The sequence below is a fragment of the Strix uralensis genome, chromosome 1 (genome assembly GCF_047716275.1).
Source record: "Strix uralensis isolate ZFMK-TIS-50842 chromosome 1, bStrUra1, whole genome shotgun sequence".
Taxonomy (NCBI): Eukaryota; Metazoa; Chordata; class Aves; order Strigiformes; family Strigidae; genus Strix; species Strix uralensis.
Window position 1 is genome coordinate 175,305,302 of NC_133972.1, and position 27,649 is coordinate 175,332,950.

Below are 27,649 nucleotides of genomic sequence, written 5' to 3' on the forward strand. Positions count from 1 at the left end.
GTAAACAACTTTTTGCCTGTACCTATGGTTATGGTCTTGTTTAGCAGTACATGCTCAGCTTTCATATTTACCATTTTCTAAGCCTATTGGTTCTGTTTTGTTAGTGGTTTCTTTCTTTCGATATAATGGAAGTATTGGTTTAGGGGGTGAGCTGAAAGAAGCAGCTGAAAGGCCATAAAAAAGGAAATGGACATGCTATTAAAGAAAGACCTGGTTTTAGGACTCCTTTTCAGCTGAGTTGGAATTTAATCAAGCATCTAAAATGCTGTCTTGGCAAAGTAGCAACTTCCTTGACAATGTGACTCCAATCCATCAAGTGATTGTGAGGAGGAGGGCACGTTCACTTGTGAGCGCATCTTCCCATGTGAAGGCAAGGAAAGAAGGGACTCAGAACGATGGAAGGAATGAGGCTGCTGGAATTCTCAAGCTCAGAAGTGTTTTATCTTAATGTAACTTTCTTGTAGTAATTTGATACCAAACTGAACCCTGCAGCTTTAAAACAGTCCAGATTAGCCTGTAGGTTCATGCTGCTGTGTTTTAGTGTCTGGCAGGACAGAAGGTAGAGACAGAGGCTATCGTGAAATGCTGTACATAATGTTTAGTCACTTAGCTCTTTAGGTTTTTTCCTCAGCTTGGACTGTCTCCGCCTGGCATCTAGCAGGTTTGCCAAACTGGGACTTTTTTTCTTTTCCTGATCTCTGTGCCATAGCCTAAAGACATGACAGGGAACTAGGCTTCTGAATTTCCCAGTCCCATTAGCCTGGGCTTCATGATTACCCACTTTCTGACACCAGCTGCAAGCTTAGTAAACCAGTTCAGGTACGTGGCTGGCAGATGGAGGCAAGAGGCTGCATCAGTTCCGGAAGGTAACTTTAGCAGGATCTTTAAAACTTTAGCTTTTTTTTAAGGATGCCAGCTCCCATGGTAGCAGGCATTATATAATTTAGAAGGCTTTATATAATTTACATATCTGTAACAGTCAATAATTATTTTACTGTTTGTTGAAAACCTTAGGAAATTAATGTGCAGAAAGATAGATTGATCTGAAAAAAATTAAGCTGATTTCCATATTAACACAGATGGTGTAAAAATCTGCAAGAATCGAGAGGAATTATGATTTTAACATGAAGAGATAAACCTAGAAATAAAGTTAAGAGGGGGAAAAAAAAGAAAAAAAAAAAGGAGGGAAGAAGCTGTCAAAATTGGAAAAAAAGCTGAAATGGATTTCTTATGGTTATTCCATATTGTATAAATGTATACTGTTTCAGATACAACCCATAATCTGTTACACACATACAAATTCATAAATGAATGCTGTATGTATACTTTTTTGTCTGTTCTTAGTAATGAATCAGATCCAGTTATTGGTGGGTCCCAGAATGAACTGTAATGATCAATAGAGTTGTTCTCTGCCAGATGATACAGATAGAGGTTATTTTACTCTACAGAGGAAGACAGGCTATATAGCTATATATCCTCTTATATATACGATAGCCCTGTTCTGTGTAACTATTACTTCTGTCATTCCATACCTCCCAAGCCTTTCCCAAACCTATCTGCTCCAGCATCACCGTGTAACGGACAAGTTAGAAATTTAATTATTTCTATAGTCACAGATTACATTAACATTTTTGAACTTTGCTGTATTCATTTAGATTTTTAGAATTTTATCTTGCTCAGATGGTGCATTTAGTGTAAAAGTATGTTCATGACGAGAACTAGACTGACTCATCTCTTTTAGTGGTATGTTGACTACCAGATGTTGTAGGTGTATATAAATATCACAGAATAACTAATTCACTTGGTAATAACCGAAGCCATTTGAAGAATAGAAAGTCAGTGTTACAGCCCACCACCTCTCAGTCTGAGACCGGCTGACAGAGGATCTCAGATGTGGCGTTGCATCACTAGATGGCTGGGTGCGAGGCTTTCAGCGGAAGTCCCGACCCTGAATTCAGCAGTAGGCTCCCTTTTCTGTGCATGAGAACTGGCACCTTAGACTCACAAGAGCCACACGCTACAGAGAGCCCTGCCTACACATGTTCACCCTGTCATTGCCATTTCCTGTGCCTACCTGTACCCAGGATAGACAGGAAATGCCTATTTTATGAATATACCAGGATAAACCAGGACTTCCCTGTGAGCTGCATTCCCAGCTCCCTCGTATTACCAGACTGAAGTGACCACACCTGGTACCAGAAGTGAATGTACTATTTTTTACTTAACTAGCCTTTGGTGTTTAGGTACTAGAAGATAAAATGGATATTCTACCAGTGGCAGTGGTACTCACCGTTGGCATTTAGTGCCTGAATCCCCTCTGTAACTATAGTCCCAGTGTTCTGGAATAACAATAATTTATCACAGGTGAAGTAAAATTTCAGGGACAGAGACTTCTTGTAAGAACTTCAAGTAAATGAGGAGAATGTATCAAAAATCATCATTAAAACAGGAATATAGTTTTAAAGTTTACTGTAGTCCCACTGTTGCCTGATAACAACTTCATGATGTTTCAGCAATAGTATCTCTTGGAACATTGCTTTCTGAAAGCAAAAATAATGACCACATTATTCATTGAAGAAGATACCCCTGTATTTTTCCCTTTCACACACAGCAAACATTCATTGAAAAACAAAGATTTCCTGTAGTGCAATATATTATTACAATATTTACAATATTACAATATTGCATGGTAGGTAAATATTGTCACAGAACCCACCTATATTTAAAATTATTTTCTACTTGATGTTAATGAAAATAAGCCACCACTGATTATGTTAATTTACCCCAGAAGAGTCATAGAAATTAGTAGAAAACAAAATGAAGGGGTTTAAGATTATCTGTGAAGAGTTTAGTCTTCGTGGTCTTCAGAAAAGTTAGTTACATGCTCTGCTCCAAAAAAAACACCCTGCATTTAGGCAGCGCACCTGAAACTGGTAAAGAATCATGGACTCAAAGAATGGGTTGGAAGGCACCACCCTCACTGTAAAAAATTTCTTTCTTATGTCCAATCTAAACCTACCCTCTTTCAGTTTAAAACCATTGTTCCTCGTTCTGTCACTACAGGCCTTGGTAAAAAGTCTGTCTCTGTGCTTATAAACCCCCTTAAGCACTGAAAGGCCACAATGAGGTCTCCCCGGAGCCTTCTCTTCTCTAGGTTGAAAATCCCCAACTCTCTCAGCCTTTCTTCGTGACAGAGGTGTTCCAGCCCTCAGAGCATTTTCTTGGCCCTCCTCTGGACCTGCTCCAGCAGGCCCATGTCTGTCCTGTACTGGGGACCTGCTGGACACAGGGTTCCAGGGGGGTCTGACGAGAGCAGAGCAGAGGGCGAGAATCCCCCCCTTGTCCTGCTGCCCACACTGCTCTGGGTGCAGCCCAGCACACGGGTGGCTTTCTGGGCTGCCAGCGCCCGTTGCTGGCTCACAGGCAGTTTTCCACCCTCCAACCCCCCCAAGTCCTTCTCCTCGGGGCTCCTCTCCATCCCCTCCTTGCCCAGCCTGGGTTTGTGCTGGGGATTGCCCCGACCCATGGGCAGGACCTTCCCCTTGGCCTTGTTGAACCATGAGGTTCACGTGGGCCCTGAATATTCTGAGTATGTCTAAATACATTCAAGTATCAAAATATTGCAGTTTTTTGTAACTTTCTGCAATAATTGAAATGAGGAATATGAACTGACAGTATTCCTTGTTCTCACAGTATAGGAGAAAGTAGTGCTGTGACCTTGTCTGGTAGGACTGGAAGGCAAAGGGATTAGTTTCTCTTTCCTGTTGGTTTGTCCAGAGGAAAGCAGTACATTGTTTTGTGCAATGAATAAAACATTTCCCTTCAGCTGGGGTAACCATCAAATGCCTGTTACGTTTTGCTCTCAGTTGCTGTTACTGGCTCAGGTAGGGCACTGGTGAGATGAGCTGCACTTCACCTGGTTAGAACACCCCCATATTCACTGCTCATGTTGCTGGGAGGACTTTGATATTGGAAGACTCTGCAGTGCAGATTTACATATGGTTCCATAGGCCTGGGAGTAACTGCCCATTGACGCTTTCGGATCACCAGCAGCTCCCATGTTTGCAGTAATCTGGAACATCTTTTTACTGGACTTCAGAAGGGGACGTACATCTTTGCTGTGAAACTGAGTATTTCTTGGATTCTGTGCAAGAAAGAAAAGCCAAGATAGTTAGTAACCTGTAACAGCTTTCTAAAATACAAATAAGGAACACAGATTTTGCTTCAGCTGAGGAGTAGAAGAGATAATGAATGTTATATGGATAATAAACAAAACAGACTATTTTGTAAGATCAAGAATAGAATAGGATGGTGAGAATGATGTGAGGGAGAAGGCTTTAAGAATGGGTGTATCAAGAATGAGCTAGTGGCACTGGAGCAAGATAGAACAAACTAATCCTGCACTGGAGCAGAAGTCCAAAGGCCTGTTTGGCTAGTATCTTGTTTTCAACAGTAGTGAATGCTTTAAATATATGTACAAAAGACAGAGCATCATCATCCCCTAGCCAATCAAATGGCTCGGTGACCTGAGTTGGAAGCTGCATGTGGGTACTGTGTTTATCAGTCCCTGTGGGGAAAAGTTAATAATACATCAATACCTTACAATACATCATACATTACAGTACATTTGAATCTGCAGTTCAAGAGGAGAGTTGTTTCACTGCAGCTTATTCTTTGTGAACCTCTGTAGTTAACTGAAAGGCAGGAATTTCCGTTCACTGTTGTGGCACTGGCTACTGTGACCCCAGCCATGATGTAGGAGTCCTTCCTGGTCAAATGGCTGAGAACAAGAGTTTCATGATCTTGATAGGATATTGAAAATGAATGCAGACTGAATGCAGAGCAAACAGGAATGTGAGAGCTTTTCAGCTCCTGCTGAGGCTGAATGAGAAAGATGGAAAAGTCAACATTCATATAACATAAGATCAGCCACAATGCTGATGACCTTCTACCACAATATCCTGTCTCTGACACTCATCAGTATTACCCTCTCAGAGAACAAATATAAAGCACAGGGCATGTGTAGGATGATCTTCTCCCTATTTTGCTCTTCCAGTAACAAAAATTTGGTCACAGTTACCTAAAGATTCTTCAAAAAGCACTGTTCATCTGCACATGCAGCAACTGCCACAATCTCATATTGTGAAATAAATGGTTCCACACTTGCTCCACACTTGTGGAATAAATAGTTCCTCTCACTCTCAAAACATTTTGAATGGGATTCCAAAGCAGAGGGGCTGAAAGACAGGTTGCAAGTATGCACGTGGTCATACTTGGAAGTTACTGGCAATCATGTCTCCTTTTAGCAGTCAGTCATGTGTATCTTCCTGTCAATCACAACAGTAAGAAGAGATCCAGTAGGAGCAAGCTTGCCTCTTAACAGTGTCTGCAGCTTGCTTCTAGCTTGAAATGGTTCAGATCATTCAGAGCTGTGTTCAAAGAAATAATGTGCTTTAAGGTAAATGTGATATTGCATGCTGACACAAAGGTGGTGATCCCACCCAACTCATCTTTGACAGTGGTGTCTGACAGAAGTCCCTTCACACAACTGTGCTCAGCAGACATTTTGAATGATTTGGAGCTCCAGCACACAGACACTCAAGTATTCTTTTGTGGGGATGTGAGAAAGTCCCACAACAAACAAGTCAATCTTTATGTCACAAAAAAGGTAATCTGTGGTGCCTCTTTCCATATTCTTCCACTGCCATAAGCTTCCTCTGATCACCTTGTGTTGGCTAGATTCTCCTGGAGCTAGTCAGCAGACAACTAGCTCAGGAAAAAGAAAAAGCAGGGGCAAGGAAGTAATTTAAGAACCCAGTGAGGATAAGAACTTTTACAGGGAAGTATGGCCAAGAACAGGGAAGAGGGAGGAGCAGAGAGTACAGGACTGTTCATCAACAGCAATCCATTAGGTTGATTCCAGAGATAGTGTGAATTCTCCTAAGTTTGGAATATCCAACAGTCTCAATTTGGTTAAAAAAGAATTTGCTACCTACACACTTTGGACAGGACAAGCCATCATTGAAGATAATGTAAAAGCACCTGATCTGTGATTCTCAAAGTCAGAGGGAGTTTTTGGTGCTGCTGACAATCTGAACAATGCAATAATCTGAAATGGTTTTCAAATCCTCGCTTGTCTGAAGTGATAAAATTGAAAGTAGAATGGAGTCCAAAATTAACTTGTCCTCTAGAAAAGAGCAGTGGAAAAGAAGTCGTCTATCTTTGCACATCTCAGAAGACATTGTATTAAAAAGGAAAAAGAAATTGAGGCAGAGAATCTGCAGAGATATTTTTACTTTTCTTTTTGATTACAGTTAGCTGACATATATGATCCATTACAATTAATCTTTGTGAAAAAAATACTTCTTATGAGGCAGAGACCTAGATTTACAAAAGGGCTGTGTTACTTCATGTTCTCTGAAGTACCTAATGCCCATACTTAAATTCAACAGTCATTCACAGAACTGCTGCATAAACCTATAGGCACCAAAATACTCTTGCTGCTCAAGTCACAGGTGATAGGGTTTTTTGAAAGACGGGGGTTAGACTTAAAACTCAGGAGAAACTTAGTGTTTATAAACCCAGACCAGCTGAAGATCAGCATTACATATGCCAGAGATGTAAGGTTAAAGCCACATCTGTGCCCTTGGCATTTCCTGGTGATTACTATAGATGGTCTTCCTCTCAACACTCTGCCTCATGTACAGAACTTAACTCAGGGTAGTAACCTTCATTAGTAGACAAAACACCTGAAATTTAGGTATTGCAACACTGGAGACTGCAATATGCAAGTTCTTATATGAATCTACCCCATGTTAGAGGCAAGGTATGTCTAGTTATTTTCCCTACTAGCAGAAACTCTTCCGTTAGCACACTCCTCATGCTCTACACAAGTCCAACTGCCTTATCAAACAAGGTACCATCTGACTGACACTACAAACAAGCAATGAAATTTCAGTGTATATCTGTCATAAGTAATTTTAACTGATAAAAATGTATTAATTTAGACACTCACAGAGCAGTATGTCTTGCCTCTCATTTAAGTATCTTTAAAAAACTGCAAATTAAAATATTCTGTGTCTATATCATTTTGATCCATGAAAAGTCAAGGGATTTTTTTTTTTCGGTAGCACTGCTACTCACATTATAAAGGTTCTGTACGCTTGTAGGAGGTAGCTGAGCATTTGCATTTGCCCATGCGAACTGTCTCCCCAGTTTCCTATTGTTGGGGATTCTGGCCTGTTGAGAAGGTGGTGCAGAACAGTTTCTGATCACAGCACCACAATTTGCATTACCTGCAGAAGAAAAAACATGAGAGAAAGTAGGAAAATCACAAGGACACAGAACACACTGACTGAGGCAGGGACAGAACATAAAAACTGAGTCAGCCCCTGCCACCTCGTTCTATCTCACAAACAGAACAAAAATATTCAGAATAAAATTAGGATGTAGTAGCAAAAACAAAACCAGTTCAAAAGGGCATGGGAAAAGACAGCAACAGTAGAGAAGCAAAGAGAAAACAGAAAGGAACATAGAGTCAGGACCGAGGCAGGAAAGAGCCAAAGAGAATGTCATACACTCAAATTGTTCAACAGCATTTTGTTTGTGTCATTTTCCTCCCACCCTTCCATTTTGCCATGTAAATCTCTTTTATTTCTTTTTCTCTACTCAATCTCTTCTTTCTTCCCCATAATAATGCCTCATGGTGGATTATATCCCACTGTAGGAGGGTAGTACCTACTTTGAACAGCAGTGTGTGTTATAGGATTGTAGATCACACTGATCTTCGATCTCTGACATAAAGTTCTTGCTAAATCTTCAGTCTGGCTGGATACTTCTGGCTGGACACTAGTTGTGGTTCCAGCATGCACATGCGAAGTTTTTAGAAGAGGCGGTGCTGGTTCTCTCTGGCCTTTCCTGGTAGGTAAAGTCACAGAACTGGAATTTGGAAGAAGTGGCCTGGATTCAGACTGACTTTGTGGAATGTTTTCTCTCCGCACTTGCTCCTTTGGATGACTATTTAATTTCTTTTCCAGGATCATCTATAGAAAGAAGTTGGTTAGACTTAACACAACTACACAGCAGAGGAACAAAACAGAAATAAAGGGAAAGATTTACAAATAACTGCTATTTATTTCACAGGATAGGTAATAAGTATAATTTTAAAATTAATTTAGCGTTGGAGAGAGGATGGAAATAATAAGGATTGGGTGAACAGGCAATTTCAATATATCCTGAGGGAGAACACCTCTAAATAAAATGGGCATTAGCCTTGGAAAAGACAGAATCTATATGCCCAAAAGGTTAACACTATGTTGTTTCTTACCATCCCTTTCCAGAACTTTGCAAAGCTGATTTTTTAATGGTCAAAGCAGCATTCATTCCGGTTAGTTCATAGTTATTTCTCACCTAACTCTACTACACACTATTATCTAGCAACAGAATCCTTGCCAAGGTTTTGGGTCTTGGTGCAGACAACCTGCTCTCAACTTCCTGTAATCACAATTGTTCCAAAATTTGACACCCTATCAGTAAGACTATTCAAAACTATTCACTTAGTTTCTTAGCCTTGTACCTGGATTAGCTGTGACCAATCTATTGACATTTAGAATATCTTTTCTACCTGTGCTCAGTATTCCCTTGACTAACTCATCTGCTCATGACTCCTAACACTCTATCACATGTAGAGTTTAATAGTTTCCTTCTATTAAAGACCTTAGAAGAAATTTTAAGTAGGTTCAACTTTTAAAATTCAATTTTATTTTTATTTTCTTCTATTTTAATTGTTGTTAAAAGAAGTGATAACACTTTTCCTTTCTCTCTGGGAAGGTGGACACCCTTATCAGTCTTTCTCAGTCTTGGATTTTATAATCTCTGAGATTCCTTTTTAATCTTCTCTTCCCACCTTCATTCTTTCCAACGCTTATTTTACTATGTTTACATTCCAGCTACTGCTCTTCTCAACATCCTCCAGTTCCTTTGCCTCATAACATGGCATTTACATAACTAAGTCAAAACCAATTTCTCCTCCTGAAGGTTTGATTTACTTCCCCTTTTGCTGCTCCTCATATTTCATTGTTGGAGCATTCGCTCCAGCTATCCTCCCCCTACTGTCTCAACACCACCATCCAGATTAGTTCAGTCTTATAACTAGTTCTGATTTGTGTTTATCTTTGTTCTCTCACATCTTTAGACATCAAACGTTCACAGAATCATAGAATGGTTTGGGTTGGAGGGGACCTTTAAAGATCATCTAGTCTAACCCCGCTGCCTTGGGCAGAGGCATCTTTCACTAGAGCAGGTTGCTCACAGCCCCATCCAGCCTGACCTTGAGCACTTCCCATGATGGGGCATCCGCAACTTCTCTGACCAACCTCTTCCAGTGTCTCACCACCCTCATTGTAAAATTTTTTTTTCCTTATGTCTAATCTAAACCTACCCTCTTTCAGTTTAAAAACCCTCATTCTGTCACTACAGGCCTTGGTAAAAAGTCTGTCTCTGTCTTTCTTATAGGCCCCCTTTAAGCACTGAAAGGCCACAATACGGTCTCCCCGGAGCCTTCTCTTCTCCAGGCTGAACACGCCCAACTCTCTCAGCCTTTCTTCATAAGAGGTGTTCCAGCCCTCAGACCATTTTTGTGTCCCTCTTCTGGACCTGCGGTAACTGGTCCATGTCTTTTTTGTACTGGGGGCCCCAGAGCTGGACCCAGCACTGCAGGGGGGTCTCCCAGAGCGTAGCAGAGGGAGAGAATCCCCCCCTCGCCCTGCTGCCCACACTGCTCTGGGTGCAGCCCAGCACACGGGTGGCTTTCTGGGCTGCCAGTGCACATTACCAGCTCATATCCAATTTTTCACCCACCAGTAACCCCCAAGTCCTTCTCCTTGGGGCTCCTCTCAATCCCCTCCTCCCCCAGCCTGTGTTGATATTGGGGGTTTCCCTGACCCAGGTGCAGGACCTTCCACTTGGCCTTGTTGAACTTCATGAGGTTCACATGGGCCCACTTCCCAAGCTTGTCCAGGTCCCTCTGGATGGATCCTTCCCTCAGGAGTGTCAACTGCACCACTCAGCTTGGTGTCACCTGCAAATTTGCTGAGGGTGCACTCAATCCCACTGCCTATAAGGAAAGTGCAGCTTTTTATTTTCCTTTTGATCTTATTGCATATACCAAATGGCATCAAAAGTACTATCTTTCCTTTTCCCTGTACAACTAAAGATTTTGCCTCAGCTTTTTTTATTTATTTGCTTGATTATTGCACCATTTCCTGATTTTTCAAGTACTATTTCCCCACATTAATGCATTTGAAGTATGGCTCCTGAAACATCACTTTATTAGCACATCAGCTGCACTGATCCTTCACTTGTTCCTCCTCCTCTGTTAATTATTATTCTGAAATCTGATAGTTCTGTGTATGTGGTGCAGCATACAATGGCACTTGACTATGCTTCAGCAAAAACCCTCCGTCTGTGAAGTTATGTGGTAACGGCTTGTCTGTACACCCACAGTGTAGGTCAGAGACAACAGCAGGGTGGGGAGCCCAAATAATGCTCTATGAGCTACGTCCTGGCCCGTTCACAGAAGCCATCAGCCCATCAAAGGCCCATCTACACAGGCCGAGGGGCACAGGGATGCACTCTGGCAGGTGGGAACCCCAATCATCAGCTTCTCAACACCCTGTCTGGGCACCTGCCAGGGCTGTCCCAGCAAAGCCACCAGCCCACTGTCCAGGCATGAAGCTCCTCACAATGAGTTGTGGGGATTTCTCTGCATCACCTTTTGGGCTGAGGGTGGCAGGGGATGGAGGAGGGGGTGGCAGGGGATGGGGGCATGTGAGGGTGGAGTTTGCTGCCTAGGGGTTGGACACATTATGGGATGCAGGGGAAAGCCATCTGGGATCACACAGGACTTATTACGGGATGTTTACAATAGGAACAAAAAGCAGGAAAAAAGAGGGGTTTAGGTGATTTGGGAATGAGTCTGGGAAATAGGGAGTAAGAGGTATAAAGATGGGCAGTCGTGTGTAAATAGCTGGCTGGTCAGTAAGCTTGTCAGGCCATGCCCTGCACCTGATCAACGCAGTTTGCTCTATCTTCTTGTTAAATCCCTTTCTCTTTCCTGGAAGAGAGGCTGTCTGTTCTGTCTCTGCGTGCGTGCAGGCAGGTGTGAGTGCCAGCAGCTGGAGTCAGACCACGGGTCAGAGGGCCCACGTATCCGTGGTGCCAGCAGCTGAAGAGAGCGCAGGTGTGCGAGTCAGCACATGATCCCCAGCAAAGATCAAGCCAGACTAGTCAGGGAATAGATCAAGTGGCCTGGGAGCGAGGGGGTGAGAGGGGGTATCCGAGGGCCAGCTTGGTGTGAGAGCACCCGTGTATCTCTGGTGGCAGGAGGGGCAGAGGACAGCTAAGGGACCAGAAGAGTCCTGGCCAGCTGCTTGTCTGCACCATCTATACCAGCAACTGGAGAAGGGCTGCAGCCTCGGGGGATGTACAGCCAAGTGCCAGCCACTGAGAAGACAGGGGTCCAGGGGCAGTTGCTGAGCAGGCTCAGTGTCTGAGACCAGCTGCTGCAGGAATCCACCCTGCACATAGGTAAATATATTCTTACGAGCAGACTTCCAACTTGCTCAGCCAGAGAAGGCAGCAGGACGAGGCTTCTGGTGCTGTTTGTGGGAGTGCTCTGTGTGCCTGTTTGTGATCCATGTGGCCAACCATGTATATGTAGTGTGTGGGTGTTCTCTGTGTGCGTGTTCCTACTGAGAATACATCTTCAGCCTTGCTACTGGCTGGACCTGGGGACATGGAATGGCTGCAGCCTCACCTCTGTTGGGACTGTTGGATCCAGCATAATATATTTTCCTCTAACACAGTCTCTCTGACATCACACTTTACAGACTTTTCTTTTCCCAGGGGGAATTCAGATTTAAAGACCTCATAAAAATTATGACAGTATGGAACTGACTGATAAGAAACACCAAGCTGTAACTGTAAGCATGTATGGAAAGCCTAGGGGAATGCAAATAGAAGAAAATTACATAATTCATTAAATGTGAGCAAGAATGGCAGGTTACCTGGAGGATTAGGATTTTGGAAAATAGGATAAGAGAAAGTACCTCATATAATTTATTTCGATATTCCGCCACAGACAGCTGGATATCATCACCTAAAGGAAGAATCACATCATAATCCAGAGAGGGCTCCCTGGCAGGACAGTGAAACCTAAGATGATAACAAATAATGTAATTTACTAAGACTAAAAACAGCACTACAGATTAATATAATGTTAAAAAGGATTGTTAAATCACCTAGTGTGACCTCTAGTGTAAATAGGGTTAGAGAAAATTAAGAATTAGTTTTGTCTTTTTTTTTCTATCATGCATATAAAGAAAACTTGTGCCAAGAGCAGGTCTATAGCATCTCAGAAGACATCAGGGGAAACTGCACATTGGTATTACTCTCACCTTTTCACATAAGGATGCTGCAGAGCCTCCTCTGCTGTGAGTCGTTTATTGGGGTTAAATACTAAAAGTTTCTTCAGAAGATCCAAGGCAGGCAATGGAGTAGAGGATGGTAGTATCTCCTCAAATGTGACTCGCTGCCTAGAAGTCAGAAAACAACGATATAAGCTCCCAATGTCTAATTCAGAGTGAAGACATGAATTACAGTTCTGGGAATCACATCAAGGTGACACCTGACTCCAGAGTTCACTCACAAGTAGTGTGTCATATTCCTGGAACACTCTGAAGTGTAGGCCTGAGTACGGTAAATTCTTCTACCCCTTTCATTAGGGTTGTGTGCCTCCCTCCTAGTGCTAGGAACCTACATGAAGTGCCTAACTGGCAAGTCTAGTCTTTCTCTTGTCTCAGTGGAAAGAGTGAGAGATACCAGACAGTATCACACACAGGGAAATAACAAGTCCTCTGGACAACAAATATTTCTTTTGTTCTTTTGACAATGCAGGAAGCCCAAACTCTTGGATGTTTCAGTAGAATTGTTAAAGACCCCATAAATCCAGCCCTTAGGCCACAGAAATATATTTCTGTATAATTTGCAATGAGGAGGTGAAGTTTAAAAATCTGGTTTTGCATTTTGAAATCCTAAAGATAATTATTAACATAGTAAACATGAGAATATCTAATACATTTGAAAAATCAGTTTTAAAACATGATTCTTCCTCATATTTTAAATCATTTTCTTACTCCATGACAACATTCCTTTAGTTTAGAAAAATGATGCACCACTGAACATAGCATTTGGACTGAGTGGCTCAGAAAAAAATCTTTTCAGTTTTGAAGACTAAGATTTCACTTACTCTTTTACCTCGCTGGAGCCATCTATCAGAACTTAGCCATGCAACTTTCACATTTTTTGGGGGGGGGGAGGGGGGCAGAAAGAAGATAGCATCCAAAGAGTAGGGCTGTCAAATAAAAGTGCATTTCAGCCAGGAATGAATGGAAAGTTCCAACTGCTGTCTTTCACTCAGAGAAGGTTATAGAAATGAGAGTGCTCTTCTCAGAGATGCTGTGGTGGGTTGGCCCCAGCTGGCAGCTAAGCCCCCACCCTGCTGCTCCTCTTTGACATGCAGCAACCCTACAACAGAAGGATTCGCTCAGAGGCCTGGCAAGCTAGACAGCTGTTTAATCCTCTCTGTACCCATGCCAGCTACACCAAGAGCCCCCTGGTACCCTTTGGGGTCCCTGAAGTAGCCTCTCCTGATGTAGTCCATGTCAAGGATGCACAGAGCCTCCAAGTCAGTCACAATAGGATGATTTTGCCATTTATTGCTTGTTAGAGTTGCTTCAGCCTCCAACACAGATAACTGTTAGGATCATCCTGTTGCTCCAGAAATCCAGGTGGGTTCTATCCCCTTGTATCCTGATGGCATTAGGGTCACTGTGCACTAGTGTCCAGCAGAGTCTTATACTCCTGTGGGTCCAACGTGCCAGACTATTGAATCCATACAGTCCAATAAACCTGGTTATACCTTTCCTCTGCCAGGCTGGAGGCATGGCCCCTCTATTCCTAGTCAGAGCTCTCATTACCTGACTCCTGTAATTGCAAACCAGGATCAGAAGTAGGATCAGTCCTTCCACTGTGTCTGGGGAATTGCTCGAGAGCAACTGGAGCAGTCACCTTCCTGAAGGGATCCTTTTTGGTTGCCGTTTTTCCTTGCAAGTCACACGCACAAGTTTCTGGGCCTGAGATAGATGCGCCATCCCACTTCCTCATGTCCTCCCCGTGGTCTTGCAGATAGAACCAGAGGGTGGCATGCATGGTTCCCTTTCATGTCATCAGAGAAAGACTGACTTCATCTGACACTCTTGATAGCCCAGATGCGGACCTGTATGGATGAGGAGGAAAACATACTCTCTTTGAATTTGCTGGAACTTTTGGGACAGCTTTTCTACAGCTGAGGCACAGTACCACGGGGCTGTGGAGGTAGAGAGATTCTCTTTGTATTGCCAGAGCTGGCCAGCCAGTCTGTCCACAGCTGGTGCCTCAATGTCTGTACAATGGTTGTCAGGGTGCTGACATACAATGTTGGGGTGTTCTGTACAAACTTTTGACTGTGTGCACTGGACTTCACCTGGATCTGTGGAGCCCTGGTTATTGCCCAGGTTGCTGTAGATCACCTCCACCACTAATTCCCTAATGCTGGATAGCTCCCTCAGTGGTGGTCCGCTTGCCTCAGTAGTTTACAGGATCTTCCTTGAGGGGACACCTTGCCTTCACACTTGACAGAAGTCACCTCCAGAAGCTTCAAATTCTTGCCCCTCTTCCAATCCCAGTTGCTGGGCTTTCTTACCCTCTAATTCCTGGCTCAGCACTGGCCCCAGTATCCTAGCATCAGAGCAACCAGGTGATAATTTGCTCACCTAGATGACAACTGTAATCTTCCCGCACATCTTGCAGCTCGTTCAGGGATAGGGACTGGGTGGATTCTGCACTCATTCATGATTTCTGTCTCCTCCCCATCTTGTTCTTGTGGCTGCTCTGCTGCAGAACTGGCTGCGTCTTTTGATTCCTCCTCCTGCTCCCTTTTAGAAGCTTCTTCCTCCCTTACTAACCAAGTTGATTTCCTCTTCCATTGTTTAGGAGCCACTGTTATTGTTGAGAGTTGGGTCTCTGACATAGCCACAGTGTCCATTTCTATGTCCTCAGGCCCAGAGACCCTTTCACCCCACTGAGGTAGGTGTAGGCCAGGCCCCAGCACAGTGTGAGAACTTGTGTCTCTTTGGCATAGACAAGGCATCCTTTCGTCAAGTGTTTTGTCACTTCACCAGGATGCCACACTTGTTCAGGTGTCCCACACCACTGGACATGAAAATCGCTCAAATTCTCCTGTGCAACTTGTGACCCATGACCCAAGTACCTCAGGGCACATCCCTGCGTGGCATTCACAAATAGTCAGTTATCCTTAGGAAAAGCTAGAATCAGATTTTTGACATATACCAGTATGAGCATTCTAGTTACCCACAGATGTTTAAGAAACTGTTGTAACAAGGCAGAAAAAAAAAAAATCTATCCCAGGAGAGAGGAACAGGGAAGTGACATTCTTCACCTCCTCTACAAATTGGCTTTTGGATGAAAAGAGGAGAAATTGTTAATTGTCTTCATGAGATGGTTCCCAAAGTACTGGGACAGAACCAATGCAGGGCCTAAATACCAGATTAGACTTAAGGCCAGTGCTTTTATCATAACTCTCCCAGGCAAAACACAAAAAGTGCTAAACAGCACAGCAAACTGCAAAAGCTGAAAGCAGCCATTAACGACCCCTCAAATCTGATGTACAGCAAAAGTTGTGGTGGTTTAGGCCCTGCCGGGGTCCAAGACCACTCGGCCGCTGCCCCTCCCCCACAACGGGAGTGAAATACAAACCCCCCGGGGCTGAGATAAGTAAAGGTTTAATACAACAGTGCAACAGCAACAAAACGAAAACCAACAATAACAATAACAGTAATAACAATGAACAGAGCAAGGTATGTACCAATACAGCAGTGAGAGGAACTGCTGCACACCCCGCGCGTTCTATGGATTCTCCCGCGCTCTGGCACCAGGAGGTGACTTCAGCATGGTATTGAATAACCTGGCTAGAGCTTCCCCCCCACTGCTGGGGAAACTTAACCCTATCCTAGCTGAACCGGGACAACAAAAAAGTGCTAAACAGCACAGCAAACTGCAAAAGCTGAAAGCAGCCATTAACAGGCCCTCAAATCCGATGTACAGCAAAAGAGAGAGCATGCCACGGAGCAGGTAAAGGAACAAATAAACCAGTGTCAAGAACAAATAAATCAATATTACGACCAGCACCAGCTAAACAGGTGTAACTACTATAAATTCCTGTCTAGTACACTCCAGCCAAATCTATATCTATTGTGATGTCAAAACCCTCTGGCCCCATGCTGGATGCCAAAAAGGACTCTGGTGGGTTGACCCCAGATGACAGCTAAGACCCCATCCAGTCACTCACTCCCTCCCCCTCAGCGGGATGGGGGAGAGAATCAGAAGGGCAAAAGCAAGAAAACCTCATGGGTCAAGATGAAGAGAGTTCAATATGTGGATGGGGAAAAAAATAGGAAAATGGAAAAAAAAAACCGCACCAAGTTGCACAAAAGCAATCACTTGCCACTAGCAGACTGATACTCAGCCAGTGTCCGAGCAACAGCTACTTTGGAGAAATTCCTCCCCACCCATTTTATTGCTGAGCATGACACTATATTGTATGGAATATCTCTGATCAGAAGGGCCAGCTGTCCCAGCTGTGCCCTCTCCCAGCCTCTTACTAATCCTCTTACCAATGTGAGGAACAGAGACAGCCTTGATGGCTACTGTGCAAGCACTGTTAAGCAACAGCTGAAATACTGCCCTGTTATCAACATCATTTTGGTCACAAATATAAAACACAGCAGCATACAAGCTGCTATGCAGGAAATTAACTCCGTTCCAACCAAACCCAGTACAGGTGCACAGCAAAAAGAAGCAACATTCAGAAATTGCATCAGGGGAAATTCCTGTGGGATGCTGTGGTCATCCACTTCCCCCTGGCAAGGTCAAACACACATGCTGTGCTGACAGTTGAATCAGCAAGGACACAAGTGTCTCAGTTCCTCAACTACCTGGCACAGATCAGTACAGAAATCCTGGCACCCCTGAATAATGCTCCAGAATGCCAGCTGAAGAAGTCAGCAAAAGTCAGCATGAAAACACATGTGCTGTTCATGTGAACAGTAAGGGACCTGGTAGAGCTTATGGTTTGAGCCACCCTAACCTAAACCAATACAAACATCAGCAAACTTCAGAGAACTCATACCACAGATAGCTGGGCTATGCATACTGCAGACTCCCCGACAAGAAGGGATGCCCTCTAGTATCATGACAGATACGGGTAGAGAATACTTGGAGACTGGTGAGTAATTTGTGAATAATCTGTGGCCATCAGACAGTGTAAGAGCATTAAGTTTACTAATGTTTACTAATTAAGTATGTCATAAATGCAGAATTATGTGGTAGTCTGTGTACGCAACTGGAGGATCCAAAAGAACCATGACAGATATAAGGGAAAAAAAACCCCAAACCAACACAGTGAGAGTCATTAAGCAGCTGGAATGAGGCTGTCAGCCTGAACAGACTCAGGCTTTCCATGTGTGAACCATGACATCTGATACCCAAATGACCCAGGATAGGAAAATATTCTAATTTTGAGAAGTATACATGACAATAGCTTGGAATGTAGGCCCAACCTAATTTTGTTTTGTTATTCCCAGATTATCATTGGTCTTTTCATCTTTTTTTCTTTTTTTAAACTTTACATCCTTTCCCTAGAGGCAGGTGAATCTGCAGAGGGTAGAAATCATTTCCAACTGGTGAACACTGGAAGGTGAACTTTAGGGGAACTTTTTGTCAACATCATACAGTAGACTGTTGACTTCTGAGACACGTTGAATATAGAAGGCTTACCGGGAACTCATGTGGTTAATAACTGAGGCCCTGTAATCTGACTGCACAGCCAAAATATCTGCAATAATGAAAAGATACTGTTAATGCCAAAATTAGAATTACCAGAGCTACACAGTTTATGAAGGAAAGCAAACATTTGACATTAACATTGGAAATTATCATAATAAAACTCAATGGGAGATCTTACGGAAGGGGGGTGGAATATCTACTTGCAAATTTTCTAAGCTGATCTTCTCAATTCATACTCATAAATTTCATAAACTTGCACTGTTATACCCACATAAACAGAAGCACCAAGACATCCGAGGCCAAACAATCTGGCCACGATCACTTATGTGGGACACATAGAATGAGGGATACCAGCTACTGAATTCCTCATCACATTTGCTGGGGTTCTTTTTGACTGGTGGCAATGAACTGTTCTCTGAACATATCTGTCGTACTCGCGAAGAGTCAACAGTTGCTATGGAATGGGTTTTTTTGCTTCAGAATCTTGCTTCTTTGGTCCCCATACATCCTTGGCAAAGTTGCTGCTCACAGGTTGGTTTTCATTGTTTACAATAACATTTTGAACACATATTTGTTTTCACTTGTATGGCTACAAGAGAAAGAAACTGTGCCTGTGATATGCTGCAACCTGTGGCGAGGATACAGGACCTTCTGCTAAGGAGTCATTTGTCCTGTGGTCTTGTCTTAAGAGTGCAGACCTTCTGGTTATGACATTATCAACACATTTCTCAATTGTATTACTGAGAATGGAATAGTGTTTTTTGTTATTAGTGCTAGCTATTCTTCTAGCTCCTGTCTTGGTGTTTTCACACACACATTTCCATTAATATGTCATGCTCAGTAACCAAATCTCTAATAAAAACTATAAATAACTTTAAGCTTGAATGGAAATCTCTAAAACTGTGATATCCTTAAACTGAAGGTAGTTATTTTCTAAAAACGATTTGCTAGCTCAGTGAGAACATATCAACATGTTGTAAAATTTTATAAAGTGTACAGGCTGTTAGACTGGAACTCGTAGAAGAAAATCGTAATAACAATAATAATAATCCTTTTTGTATTTAACATATATTTACTCCAGCTTTCACTTCTGTGTTTAGATTTCCAGACCAAAAAGTCCAATTCACCTTCACTATGCAAGCCCCACTGAAGTATGATACTCTATTTTAAACTGTTATCCTCTTATAAGTCTCAAAAATATTTTGAAGGCCTGGTTCTTGTTTCTCTTCTAATCAAGTACAGGCTTATTGTCCTCTAACACTAATGACTTAATTGTGAAATGTTAATTTCCTTGGAAAGGTGTTAGAATGACTCACAAGAGACACCTTCTTCTTGGATCCAGCTGGGCTGCTTTCCTTCATTCTTTTAATCTCTTCTCTAAACACCTTTCCCTGTAGAAGAGTCCTACCTTCTGGGGATGGGGCAGGAATGACCCTCAAGATCTGCTCCATTTGATTCACTGTTGATGTTCCAGGAAAAAGAGGTTTCCCAAGTAGCAGCTCTCCCAGAATACAGCCAATGCTCCACATATCTACACCTTTAGTGTAGCTACAAATAAGAATAGAACAGAGTTAGGACTAAAACTTTCTGTACCTGGTATTCACATCATCTACATTAGCTTATTTTGCTAGAAAAACAAGCCTGATGACTCCTTGAACACAAATGCTCACAGGTTTTAACTACAAAGTGGATGAGATTCTGGAATCATGAAACTGGCAAGCATAAAACAGAAAGGAGATTTACCCTACTAAAAGTCTATTCTAGGAAACATAAAAGGAAATACATTAAATGCCAGGACAAGGTAATACATACTTTTCATAGAACCAACAGTGAAGATACAAGCTGCTGTTTGGAAACAACTGACTTTTCAGGGCATAATGTATCTAGAAAGCAGTTACAATTACTTAAGTGAAGTAAATGCCAAACAATGGGTAAATGACAGTTTTGGAAACAGTCACATTTCAAGTTTAGGATACTAACCCAATCTATATCCATTTTCTTTTCTGATCAATAAGATTCTGTATATTTAAGTCAAAAAAAGAACTAAGCCTTACTAACAAGCAGCTGATTTAACATTTGATTACAGAACATTTTCTGAAGGTCTATCAAAAACCAATCCTTAAATTTGGAAAAGAGGACTAAGGTACTCAGTCAAATTTTGTAAAGATGCAGATTTAAGGGGAGAAAGAATAAGTCTAGTGGGAGAAAGGATGACAAACAGATGAGCTGCTAATGTATGTAAATGAATAATCTAAGAAGACAGGAAGGAAATGTACACGTAATGAGATTTTTATATTGCAGAACTGAAGTTTAAATGCATATTGAGAAAAGGGACTGCTGACATGACACTGCATCTGGTAACACATAAAATGAAAATATTTAAGACTTCTACACAATAAATTTTCCCAGTGGTGAAGAAATTATATAATCCCATCCCTTTGCTCATATCAAGCAGTTACCTCTGAGAGGAAAGTAAGATCTCAGGGGCTCGGTACCAGCGTGTTGCCACATATTCTGTTAGAGCAGGGTTGCCTTGATCCTCATTCATCTGACATAAAGAACGGGCCAGCCCAAAATCACAAAGTTTAACAAAGCAGTCTGCATCCAGCAAGATATTTGAAGGCTGAATTGAACAAAGAAAAATCAATAAGCTTTTTACTCTCTGAATGGCAGATTATTATCAAGGTTATTCTACTAGTCTCATTCTTTTCATAGTTTTCCATTTAGTGTTTAACAGAAAACTTGAGTGAAGGATAAAGACTATGACTGAAATATACCTTCTGATCTCTGTGAATAACATTTCCTGAGTGGATGAATTTAGTTGCCTTCAGGAGTTGGTAGAGAATGTAACACTTGTGGATATCTTTCAGTAAATTCCCCTTCTTAATCACAGCATGTAAATCTGTCTCTGTAATATCAGTAATATATTTACATCAGTAAAGGGTTACCAAGTTGTGAATGTGAGTTCCTCAAAGCAAGGCCAGAATAGACCACTGTCCAAACTGTAATCTTTCAAGTGCGTCCTCAGCACACTAACAGTACTAACAGTACTGCAATCCCTCTTATTATCAGTTTGACTTGCAGATCATGCTACAGTAACTGTTCTATGATCACATACTTTTGTCATAATAAAATTGCACAGTCTCTCCCATATGCAACTCTTCTGTCTCTACAAGCCTTCTAACTTGTTGCTTACTACCATCTTTCCTTCATCTCAACCAGCCAGTTCTCATATAATTATTGCTCCTTTTAAAGTTTCACTGCTATTCCCATCTAATCACAACTGATACACATAAAAACACCTGCAGTGCTCCTACTTCTATGTCTACTTATATGAATATTCATGTAAATCATCAACACACTACTATCAAAGTAAGGAACAAAGATAACTCATAAGAGAGGCTGTATTTAAATGGCTGATGCAATGCTACGTCTCACCCATGGACTCAAAGATGAGGTAGATGTCCTTGTCATTCTGAGCTCGGATAACATCAAGCAACTTGATGATATTTGGATGTTCTCCAAATTCCTGTAGAGGGAAGACACCCAACTGTCAAAATCAAGTGTCTTGCTTGTGAATCATAAAAAAAAAGGACAATAAGCTATTTTGTTTTGTATTATTGTCTAGAACAAACTTTAACATGCTATTTCCTTCATTATGCTTCCACTGAAATAAATTTTAAAAAGGATTTAAGCTTGCTCCACAGTATGAAACCAGCCAGTTAATCTAAAAAAAATAATTTCTGTTGTCTGAGACTTTAGTTCTAAAAATTCCTCTATACCATTTGAGAATAAAATCCAGTCAACTTTGTGCACCTCATATTTCCTACACAAGAATTATTGTGGCAGAGAAAATAGAATATCTAAGTTGCCATCAACACTCATAATTAAAGAAGCTAACCAACCAGAAAGTGTCTATCTGAGGGTAGGCTGAAACACTCTACAGGCTGCATTGATTGTCAGGGGAGATCAGTCAGCGTACATGGCATATCCACCTCAAAACTGGAGGTGAATTCTATCCTCACATTTGCAGATGGACAATACTGTCAAGATCATTTACTTCATCATTTTCAGTCTTAACAACCTTTATTTCCTATAGCTAACACTTCTGCACAGCTAGAGACACTGTGAACACTTCACAATATGCCAACATTTTCATGAACTACCCTGAGTATAAAATTATAAAGCTGCACCATAAAACCTATACTTGTATCTAAAATACATAAATGATTTTTTTGTTATTCGAACCAGTAATGTAGACTCTTTATCTATTTCCATCACAAATTCAGTCACAAACAGTATCAAAAATCATAGTATTAAGCTCTCTCCAGCAGTCTTACAACAGCATCATCTTCCTAGACTCTGAGGCCAAGACAAAATTGGTTATAATGTACAACATCCAGAAAAATCCACAAATCAACACACTCACCTGCAGCAAGCCATGAAAATACACTTACAAAACAGTAATATACACCCAGGCCATCAAACACCCTTGCATTTATTCTGAGGACACTATTCAGAATACCCAATCTAAACAATTTAAAGAAAGTTTTTATCCCAAAGGGATATATTTCTAGAGATGCAGATCAGTCTTAAGTCTATTGAGCACCAAAAGTCATGAAAGTAAGGGCTTAATGGCACATTAACCTCACTCCCCCAGAATGACTCGTTCTTTCCTTCAGGAGAAATACCCTTCTTTTTTTTTCTCCCAAATTCTTCTCCACTCTTCTACTCCAGAAGTGCTATACTTCCCGAGATGATCTAACAACTTATAGTAATTAACGTCTAAGGAATTGTTCTCCTATGTTTTTAGCTCTTAAGTTTGTGGCTTCTATTTCAGGCTTAAAGAATGACTAAGAAGTAAAAAACCTCATCTCTTTCATACTTAAACTTGACAGTCTTAGGAAACACCTCTTCCTATGAGCCCTGCCTTGCTTGTGTCCTTAGAAAATCATAGTTATAACAACATTATCACTATTCAAAAATATTGATGTTTCTACATGGTAAGTCTGAGGAGGAATGGACAGATAATTTTAATGCCACTGCCACTGATAAGGTAAATCGGCATAGTGTGTGGTCAATTATATCAAAACAAGAGCAGCCTTAAGTAATTCCATACAGAACTCCCTTTTACTTTTGCTTTCATTATTTCACGTGGTCAAGTTGCTTCCCACATGACAGAGCCCCACCCCTGAATCATGGCATTTAAATTTTAAGAACAACACTTTCTGTCCACAAAGAAGTAAAAACTGAGAGAAAGTGCAAGTCAATATGGTAATCCTAGAGTAGACATACTGCTAAAAATGGTGAAAGAACAGGGCACATCTCAAAGAAAAAAAAAATAAGACCAATTCTCCATTTCATTCAGGTGGTTTGCCCAGTCATGGGAAGACTGTTTGCCAAGATGGTGCAGAAAAGAAGTTAACAAGAGTTGCCAACACTGATCATTGCATTTTGAAAAAGAATGGGAAGAAAATATATGAACAACATCAGAGAGAATTAAAAATCAGAGAGGAGAGGAAAAAACGGACGTTACCTGCAGGAACATAATCTCTCGAAATGTTCTCTAGAAATAAACAGAAAAAAGTTTATTATCAGCTCAACAGAATGACAGAACAGAGTATAGACTTCCAATGAGAGGGTTAAACCCATTCTAATCTCTAAAGCAGAGGAAACCCTTATATGGTAGACAGGCTAGGAAAAACCCAATTGCTCACAAGAGTCACAAGTGTGCTCTCTGTGCTTAGACGCTATGGCATAACAACATGAGGGAGAATCAAACTGTGCATGCCTTGGAAGACACTTCTTCTTCAGGGACATCAAACAGTAACTTGTAGATGCCATGATATAGAAAGCTTGACATCTACTGCTCCTTTTTATCCTAATATAGCTGTAGACTGTATTATTACATGTATAATTGTCAAATAACTAACATCTTTCAGAGTCATAAATCCCAAAAATATCTATGAACTCCCACCACATCTTTCAGGACACGTTAGAACAGTGATTTCTCACCTGAGCATCTGTTCTGTTCCTGAAAGCATCAAAAATCTTTTTAACAGCAACTATTTCTCCTGTCCTGCGATCGACTGCTTTCCATACAATGCCATAAGCCTAGGGAGAAAAAAGGACAGATGAACAGCCTACTAGGACATCTTAAGCACAGTTCAGGCCTTCAGTGTGGAAGTAGAACATACACACAGGGACTGAAAGAAGAGGTAATCACCAGCTACCTAGAAGAAAGAGAGATTAGGCCTATGAGCAATGCTTGGTTGAGTCAAGGACTAAGATCATCTATACTGAGTCCAACCAAAGGTCCACAAGGTCAAGCATCCTGGCTCCCAGAGCAGCCAATGGCAGATGTACGTGCTCATAAAGTTCTGCAAAGTCAAGTGCAAGTTCCTGCACCTGGGTCAGGGAAACCCCCAGTACCAACACAGGCTGAGCGAGGAGTGGATTGAGAGGAGTCCTGTGGAGGACCTGGCGATACTGGTGGGTGGAAAAACTGGACGTGGGCCAGCAGCGTGCACTGGCAGCCCAGAAAGCTACCCGTGTGCTGGGCTGCACCCAGAGCAGTGTGGGCAGCAGGGCGAGGGGAGGATTCTCCCCCTCTGCTCCGCTCTGGTGAGACCCCCCTGCAGTGCTGGGTCCAGCTCTGAGGGCACCAACAGCAGAAGGACACGGACCTGTTGCAGTGAGTTCAGAAGAGGGCCATGAAAATGCTCCGAGGGCTGGAACACTTCTCCTATGAAGAAAGGCTGAGGGAGTTGGGAGGGTTCAGCTGGAGAAGGCTCTGGGGAGACCTTATTGTGGCCTTTCAATGCTTAAAGGGGGTTTATAAGATGGAGAGAGACTTTTTACTGAGGCCAGTAGTGACAGTATCATAGAATCATTTAGGCTGGAAAACACCTTTAAGATCGTTGAGTCCAACCGTTAACCCAACACTGCCAAGTCCACCACTAAACCATGTCCTGTGTACCACATCTACATATCTTTTAAATCCCTCCAGGGATGGCAACTCAACCATCTCCCTTGACAGCCTGTTCCAGTGCTTGACAACCCTTTCAGTGGAGAAATTTCTCCTAATAGTCCATCTAAACTTCCCCTGGCACAACTTCAGGTCGTTTCCTCTTGTCCTATCACTTGCTACTTGGGAAAAAAAGAAGAGACATCCCAATTGCCAACAGTGTAGTATTACAGCACTTATCTGAGATACTTATAATCCAACTGTTTGTACTTCCTGATGCACATCAAACGGCCTGAACCCATACTCCAGAAGTACACATATTCTTGGGAAGTCTGCTTCAATGTCGTTATCTGAGTGTTTAAGCATGAAAATCACTCAGTATCACATACTGCAGCTGTTTTACTTTGTACGACTATTTAAACATTATCTGGGCATTTCTGAGTGAGAAATGACCCCACTGTGCAGATGCAAGGCATCTCCTAGAATGTGGAAGCTTAAGATTTAAATCTATCATGTAAAAATAAGAAGACTGGATTTGTACCACAAGGGAGACTGAGTAATCACCATTTGCAAGTATCACAGAATCATCCAGAACAGAGAAAACTTGAGTAGAAGTTCCCATTACCTTGGTAGTTATCACACTTTTAATTAAAAAACAAACAAAAACCAAAAACCACCCAGAACAAACCAAAAAAACCCTGTCTGAATCCCCTCACTGTATGGGAACAGCTTATCTCCCTTGCTGCTGCACTTCTCTGCTCTACTTTTTGGGCAGTCCTCACCTGTTTCAGGGACTCCAACAGACTTTTAAATGCTCAGGTAAGTACATGAGCTGTGTACACACACAATACATACAGAACTTCCTGCATACAAGAGGCAGAAAACATGGGTATTTAGGAGACTGGAACCACTTGAGTTAAAGGCTCACTAATTGTTTTGATAATGTCAGTGATGCCTAGATGATGGTCCTGAAGCCACTATAGTCCTTTAAAGACCTGCATGTATGTAGTTATGTTTGTGAAACCGTCTCCAAACAGAACTCTCAAACAATCTGATATTTCAGATGAAAGAGTAGTACCATTCTGTTCGAAGACCTAGCATGTTAAAAGATGTGATATAATACAGTCAAAGGGAGAAAGCTGGTAACTAATAACAAGATGGCAATATACCTCAAGTCAGAGGCAAAATTAGAATGAAATATAGCCATAAGAAAACTCAGTGTGGATTCAAAAGGAGAAAAACAAAACACTGTCTTAGGGAATAAGAAGAAAATGAGCCTCTCTCAAGTGCCCCCTTGTAATTGCACATGAAATACTTGACTACTAGTATCAACACAACTAAACAACAGCAAAGAGCTGCCAGAATAGAAAAGCAGATAATCAGGAAAGGTTTAGAGACTGCCTGAGGAAAAAGATCTTAGAAATTAACCTTGGCTCACATATAAAAATACATCATTTTATGGGGAAAAAATTACTTGATGAGACATAATACTTGAAGTAATGAGGCTGCAGTAAACGCAAAAGAATTTGGTGGGCACAAACAGAATATACTTTGAGACTCTGATTAATTTTACCGTAAACCAGGTGTACGTGCAAGGTTGGTGCTCTGTGTGGCAATTCTCCGGTAAATTACAAGAAAAAAAGCCTGATGGGGAATTTAAAGATGTTTTCAGTTTCACATGCTACAACCTAACACTTACCTTCCTCTGAAGTTTAGTTGTGAAACAACTATATGAAGACACTAAAAGTTATCAGGCTATGATTTACGATTTTTTTCCTTATTAGGCATAATAAATATTTCAAAGTCTAGTATTTTTTCAACTATATAAACTCTCAGACACGGCTCAGGTCAGCGGCCTGCGGCAGGGACCGGCAGAGCGCAGACAACGGCGCCGCCGAGACGCCCCGCAGGGCAGCGCCGGTCCCCGCCGCCCGGCCCCCGCGCTCCCGGGCCCCCCCGGGGCACTCACCCCCTTGCCCAGGCGCCTCTTGATCTCGTACTTCTGGGAGACGGGCGCCTCCACCTCCGACACGCTCATGGCGGGCAGCACTTGGCCGCGCCGCCCGCCGGCCGCTCTCCCTGTTGACGTCTGCTGCTATGGAGACAGCCCCGCCGCACGGCGCAGGCGCACGGCGGACGAGGCCGCGCAGGCGCACAGCGTGACGCCGGGCGTACGGCACGTGACGGCGTGACGCCGGGCGTACGGCAAATGGCGGCCGCTGGCGCTGTGGTGCTGTTGCCGGGGTCTGAGGCGCAGTACGGCCGCTTCCTCCTTCCTCCTTCCTCTTTTCCCCGCGGGCGCTCTGCTGCGCTGTGTCGGCGGGGCCGGGCTGTGTCGGCGGGGCCGGGCTGTGTCGGCGGGGCCGGGCTGTGTCGGCGGGGCCGGGCTGTGTCGGCGGGGCCGGGCTGTGTCGGCGGGGCCGGGCTGTGTCGGCGGGGCCGGGCTGTGTCTACTTTTTTTTTTTTTAGTCTAGCAACTGTTACTGCGAATGCAGACAATGCAAATCTTTCTGCTCTGGCAGACGCTGATTCTCATAACATTTTCGTTGACAAACTGAGTAAGAACAGACTAGTTAAGTGTGTGGTTAGACAGACTGAAATTTTGTCAAATTGCAAGAACCAGAGGTTTTTCATCAGTGACATGTGAAGTCCAGCTGGAGGTCAGTTGCAAGGGGTGTACCCAAGGGGTGCCAGTACTGTTTAGCTGCTTCATTAATCAGC

The 27,649-nt window shown here is 42.5% G+C and overlaps 1 protein-coding gene across 2 annotated transcripts; it reads right to left on the bottom strand.

Annotated features, from left to right (window-relative positions):
- Positions 1–2,404: 2,404 nt before the first annotated feature.
- MAPK15 (mitogen-activated protein kinase 15) lies at positions 2,405–27,025 on the bottom strand. Of its 2 annotated transcripts, XM_074890197.1 has the most exons (13): positions 26,898–27,025; positions 23,977–24,075; positions 23,498–23,527; positions 21,400–21,490; positions 20,739–20,869; positions 20,421–20,584; positions 19,370–19,509; positions 17,953–18,010; positions 12,456–12,593; positions 12,108–12,213; positions 7,742–8,042; positions 7,144–7,295; positions 2,405–4,144 (listed from the first exon to the last, which is right to left on the bottom strand). In XM_074890197.1, exons 1-13 carry the CDS (start codon positions 26,964–26,966, stop codon positions 3,938–3,940), a joined length of 1,686 nt encoding a protein of 561 aa, XP_074746298.1. In that variant the 5' UTR covers positions 26,967–27,025; the 3' UTR covers positions 2,405–3,937. The 2 variants fall into 2 exon arrangements, with proteins under 2 accessions (XP_074746298.1, XP_074746306.1); XM_074890205.1 differs by lacking the exon at positions 7,144–7,295 and having other exon boundaries at positions 3,945–4,144.
- Positions 27,026–27,649: the final 624 nt, after the last annotated feature.